This window comes from Maylandia zebra, linkage group LG2, assembly GCF_041146795.1.
Source record: "Maylandia zebra isolate NMK-2024a linkage group LG2, Mzebra_GT3a, whole genome shotgun sequence".
Lineage (NCBI taxonomy): Eukaryota > Metazoa > Chordata > Actinopteri > Cichliformes > Cichlidae > Maylandia > Maylandia zebra.
This window is the reverse complement of record NC_135168.1, coordinates 24,437,834-24,443,833: the sequence shown is the minus strand read 5'-3', so window position 1 is coordinate 24,443,833 and position 6,000 is coordinate 24,437,834. Positions and strand designations below refer to the sequence as shown.

The 6,000-nt window shown below is 45.4% G+C and overlaps 1 protein-coding gene across 3 annotated transcripts in view; it reads right to left on the bottom strand.

Annotated features, from left to right (window-relative positions):
• Positions 1-848: 848 nt before the first annotated feature.
• Positions 849-6,000, bottom strand: part of htr4 (5-hydroxytryptamine receptor 4) — a 163,847-nt gene continuing 158,695 nt past the window's right edge. For all 3 annotated transcript variants that reach the window (XM_076890377.1, XM_012919349.3, XM_004552077.4), the window contains one exon: positions 849-4,832. Coding sequence is in view for 2 of the 3 variants with exons in the window: in XM_012919349.3 (XP_012774803.1) it covers positions 4,745-4,832 (88 nt within the window). In the remaining variant the exon portion in view is untranslated. The remainder of the gene's footprint in view (positions 4,833-6,000) is intronic.

The following is a 6,000-nucleotide window of genomic DNA, read 5'->3' as shown; positions in this document are numbered from 1 at the left end:
GTATAACGTTAAATATGATCCTTCTGCTCTAACGGCTATCTTTGGGGTGATACCTCAAGACATCACTTTGCCAAAATGCTATTCGAATTCTATTGCCTTTGCTTCACTTATCGCAAGGCGCCTTATACTTTTAAGATGGAAGCAGGAAGCTCCTCCCACACATGAACAGTGGCTTGCAGAGCTCATGAGGTTTTTACATTTAGAAAAGATGAGATATACACTGGCAGGTTCAACCACCAAATTTCTTAAGGCATGGAAGTCATTCCTGATGTACATGGAAACATTTAAAATGACCACCTTATCATGACCGGATGCCATATCTCTATATCACTATCATAGTTAACTGTACACTGAATGTCCCTTATACATTTTATTTTTATATTTGTTTGTTGTTGTTTGTTTGTTTTTTTTGTTGTTTTGTAGGGGTTTCTTTGGTTTGTTTGTTTGTTTTCCTTCTCTATTTCTGTTATCTTTTGGGGTATTGTAAATACTGAACAGCAAAATACTGTATGTTCAATGTTTTGTTGTTAACATGCTGCTGTGACTGAAAATAAAATTTATAAAAAAAAAAAAAAAAGGATGACTTTGGTTTAAATGGTAAAACACTGAATGAGAAAGCAGAAGTGAGCAATACTTCCATTCATCACTGACTAGTGATGAAGTCTTGTCTGGGCTTTATCATCAAGTTTCAGTTCGCTAAACTGAAACTTCATCTTTATGAGCTTCACGTATCAAAAGGAAAGCGAGCTCGGCTTAGCTCGGCGGCGGTAACGAAGCGCTTTCATTACGTTTCGATCAGTCGACTGATGCCGTCTCTGTGTTCAGACTCACAAAGAAAATCAACAGCAGGCTTATCAACGTTTCTTTAATTCTCCTTTATCAGAACTGTCACATAGCAACAGAAACAAAGTCATACATATGTCAGCTCCCTGAAAGAGAAGCTTTTCTGCTCTTTTAATACATGAAAATACCCATTTTGTTCTGTCAAAATAAATACTGAAGAGTTTTATAAAAGTCATTTTGTCTCCTTTGGACAGGTTATGGGAGTTATATGTTTAGTTTATATACACATTCATGCTGCAGGCTGTGAACAGAAGTTAAAGAACCCGTCAGAGGTTTGGAACAAACCTCTGACGGGTTCTGCAGACGTGATTCAGAGAAAGAGGAAGACGCACCAGACGTGCAGCTGGCAGCTGCTGTTCACATCCTGCTGCATGCATACATTCTGCACTCTGCTGGAAGTCTTTATCCTGATTCTGTCAATGCCATCAATGAAAGATCCAGCTGTGTTTCCTATAAAGCAGGACTTGGACAGCAGCCATGAAATGCTGGAGCATGTGGGGGGCGTCCTCCGCCTGCTCTGCCGAGAACCTTGGTCCCAAGATGATGTGTGAGCTCACGAAAGCAGAACCTTGTTGATCGCGGTGGATAAACTGGAGGTTATGAACACACTGAAGGTGTAGTGCAGTCACAGCCCCTCAAGATAAGAAGATTTGTTGTGATTTTGTGTTTCTCTCTCTAAATGCTTTGAACAAGCTGAAATTTAACTCATCTGTTTCCTTCCTTTAACCGCAGGAACAAACTTTGTGTGGCCAGATTAATAAATACCCACTACATCCTGCTGCTGCCTGTGCTTTTAGGCTCTAGTGAGAGTAGAAACAGAGAGTAGAAACTGACCTCTGTAGTCACAAGGCCAAACATTAAACGAGCTCCTCTGCAGAACTATGAGTGTGAGCATGCAGTGTTAATCCAAGGCTGTCGTCAGACTTGATAAGACCTACATGTTTCACACGTGGAGGTGTTTCCAGTTTGGCTGCATATCCCTCTGGCCTCACACTTGCTCTCCAAACAGACAGGTGATGCTTTTGGTCTGTTTAAAAAAAACTGTACCATTAGAGTTTTTAAAGGTTGGAGAGCCCAGGTTTCCAACACACACAAGGACGGGCACCGACTGATGTCACAGAGAGACAGTTAAAAGGAAGACTGATGATTCAGAGACACTGTCTGCAGGGATGTTAGCGAGGGACGGATCAGCTGCTTAAAGCCAGAATTCACTTTAGAAGGAGGCGATGCTGTTGCTCGCCAACTGGCTCGGATTATCTTGCCCGCACGCTTCATGTCACCGATGCTCAGAACACTGGACGACTTAAAGATCAGCTGTGTGAGGACTCTGGTGCCACACTCATAATAACAATAACAATAAATGAGAAATCATTTTGAAAAACTGCACACTTCCTGTTTGGGATCCACATCAGGAACAGTTCAGGAACTTTTCATGACAAAAGCAGCTTTGAAGAATATTTTCTGTTTGCTAAAATCTTCACGGCCCTTTACGAACCTTTTGCCCTGCTCTCCCACTCTCAGGGGCACTGGCACAGAAACAGGCAGCCTGGGTTGGAGCTGCACCTTCAGAGAAGCGAGCAGTGAGAACAGCATCTGATCCGGTTACACGAAATTACTCCAAATTGCAAAGGATTGTGGGCAGAGGTGGAACGCGTCTGAGCCCTGAAAGCCAACTGCTTTTCAATTTTGGAGAATCGATTGCAAGTACATTATGAACTGAGGTCTAACCACGGTCTGGGCACGCTGTTTTCTCATAAATTCTTATGAGTTGGTGTAAACACGGAACAATGAGGCCTTAATTTCAATGTCTTTAACATTTAAAGTGATTCTCGAGTCCACAGATACGCGTAGGAACAAAACACGCCCGCGTTACCGGCCTCGCCGTGCATTTGCAGGCCAAAGCATAACCGAAAAACTGTGTTTATGACCACGCTCACCATCTGCACATATCCAACTGCAGCTGACATCCACCCGTGTGCCGGAGCAGCACGGGTGGATGTCAGTCTGGGAAGTTGAACGTGGTTGGATATTTCCACTTAGCCATCTCTGATGATGAGTAACTACCTTTCCGTGTCAAGAGCTCCTCGTCTGTCTTTGTGTTGCAGCATCAGCGCTCAGCAGTGTGTCCCTCTGATTAAGAGATCTGAGAGGACTGCTTGCCTCTGCCTCTGTATGACATCAGCCTTGGTCTCTGAATTTTGTTGCTTTACAGATATCTTTTCATTAACAGCTCTGTGCAGTGAGAGGAATGTTTTTATCAGCAAAAAAAGAAGAGCCAGAAACAAGAAGTAGAATTAGCTGAATGTGAGAGGCGAGCCTGCTCCAATGTTAAACTTTCATGTTTGCTCACAGTCAAACCTTCAATCGTTTTTTTGTGAAGAACATTTTGACCAAAAGAGGACCACAAATCTCCACAGTAAGCAGATACTAAGCAGCCCTGGAGTGACCTGGGTTCGTTGGACTGTCACGACCACAATGTTAGCAAAAAGGGCCAATTTAAATCAGCGGCAGAGAAGCTGCGGCAGCAACATTAATTTCATCATTGTCCCGCCAAAGCACAGGATCTGCCTCTGGAACGTGCTTCTCTTTCGCCTCCTGCTATTTTCTAACGCCGTGTGTGTTTTGGAGCTGGGTCACCATTTAACCGGGTGTGTCAGACCTGCCACCGACTGTAAAATGAAGATGTACACGTCGCAGAGCTGCAGTTCGAGCCTCACATGCCCAAGTCTCTCAGCCACCTTCAGCACAAGTGAGGGTGATAGGGGACGAAAGCAGTGACATTCATGCTCTGGTGAGTTTACTTTTAACCGGCGTCCAGCGTGTCGTAGTGCTCAGAGACTCTAGAGGTGCTGGGCCGCGTAAAGCTTCCTCGACTCGAGGCCTTTACGCACCGAGCGCGTTGCAAAAAACGAAATTTGGAATTTTTCACATGCTGCGATTTGTTACCAAACGCAGCGATCCGATTGGTCAGACTCAGTTTAATCTGGAAAAACAAACGGGACAAATTCATCGTGTGAAATGACACGGCTGATGTGTGACAGCCTTTAAGCCGATTTCTTGTGCTAATGAGAAAAAACACAACAGCAGCAGCAGGAAGAGTCCTGCATGGAGGCACGCAGGGAAACAGACGTGACTGCGAGCGGTCGGCTTGTTCAGGTTTCATGAGTGCAAATGCTTGTTTATGCAGAGGGGACGTGGTGCGTCAGGGTGGGATGGATGTAACACGGGCTGAATCCCCTTTGAGAGCCTCACAAACACCTCTGACAACACCGAAATGACCAACACTTCCAATCACTCATTGCAGCTCTCACTGTGGAAGAGAGACAATCACTCAGATGGTGGCATATGAGCACAGCAGCCTCTGTAATAATGCACTTGGACAGTTTAAATCAAGGCTTAAATGCAACCTTATGCTCTCGGCCGAGTGAGGATTCATGAGACTTTGTGTGGATATTCGGAAAAAGCAGTTAGAAACTGAAACACTTGGCTTAAAGGCTCATTTACAGGGACATCGTGGAAACAACGCAATCACAAACGGGTCCGTTGAGTGTCATCGGAAAGCTTTGGCCACATGATTCACTTCCAAGTCATTAATCACATTCTCCTACAGACGCCACTGCCATGTGTGGTGGCCAGCGGCCCACTGATGACATCGCCGTCCTGGTTCTGCTCAGTGTCATCTGGCCTCTGCAGACGACAGAACCAATGCGACACAGCGCTGGCTTTATATGCTCGCCTCACGGGCGGGTCAAGTCTCGGCAGAGCTTTGAAACCAGATGGCCCACTGGCAGTGCCCCGCCCCTCTGACACACCGCTAAAGTCCTGCTGGGCTCTAGATTCGTAGCATCGATGACGGATTTCAGCTCCAGATGTGTGAAGGCGGCGGTGTCCGTGCCGTTGGTCACAAGCAGGACTCGTGAGACTCTATGTGGGTGTGCAGGGACTTCTTCTCCTGCTCTGAGTGGTTCCCATTGTGGAGCACGCAATACCTGAAAACACAGACGGAGGGAGTTAATTTAACAGGCAGAAAGAAGCAGCCTCCAAAATGACAAATCTGTTCCACTATTCACACAGCTTTCAGTGTCTGCTGAGGAGCACGTCACGGCTGTAAGACCATTCAAATAAGCAGAATACGGAGAATAAGGAGCGCATCGAGAGGAGGAAAGAGCTTTCAGTGAGTCTGTCTGAAACACTAAACCAGCACACATGCACAGGCTTCTGCTTTACTGTTGCATTTATGCTGAAAGCTGACACTGACTGGGCCACCACAAAAATCCATGAGCTCATCGGAGCAAAAGTGAAACACCTGAAACGTGAAGGAAGGGTCTGAATGAGAAGTCGGAGCTGAGTGGATGAGATAAGTGGTGTGGAGTTACATTAAACCATCTGCAACCTGACCAACACTCAGAGGAGAGGACGGGAAACCCGAGCTGGACTCAGATGAAGCAGCTCTGGGACTCCAACACAAATAAATAAGAGCAGTCACACACAAAAGGAAAAGGCACTTTCTAATTAAAGAGAGAGGGACGTCAGACCGGGGAGTGATCTCAGCTAACGCCTTTTATCGTTGTCATAATGGGAAAAGAAGTGTTTCAGGAGCTTTTTAACGCCGACAGCAGTCAGACTGGGAGGACAGTGTTCACCAGCTGACCTAAAACACACTCCATCTCCAAACCAGAGCTAAATACAAGCGTGAAACCAAACTGCTGCACTTCATATCGATATAAAAATGAAATAATGAGAGGAGCTGGAGGGAGCAACCATCTTTAAACACGTGCAAAACCAATGAGATGCAGACTCAGAAAAAAGATCACCTAAAATAAGTTTCATATTAATGTAGACGAACGTAATAATCGAGCACGCTGTTGTGGTGTGCTGCATTTTCAGCTGTGAATCAGCTGAGAGTATTATTATTAGTATTACTGAGAAGAGAAAAAGGAAACATCAATGAACTTTAAGTTTGAAAAGGCCAGTGAAGATGTGCCTTCTGCAGCTAATAAAAAACAGAGGTGTCTGATATTAGAAAATGACCCAGCTGGGAGGAGGTCCTGGGTTCAATGTGAGGGCTGACGTTCAAGTGCTCAGTCTCGTTCTGAACGCGCTGATTCCAGCATGATTTCCTCCTGCAGCCTGGAGCTGCTCACAGCACAAAAGATC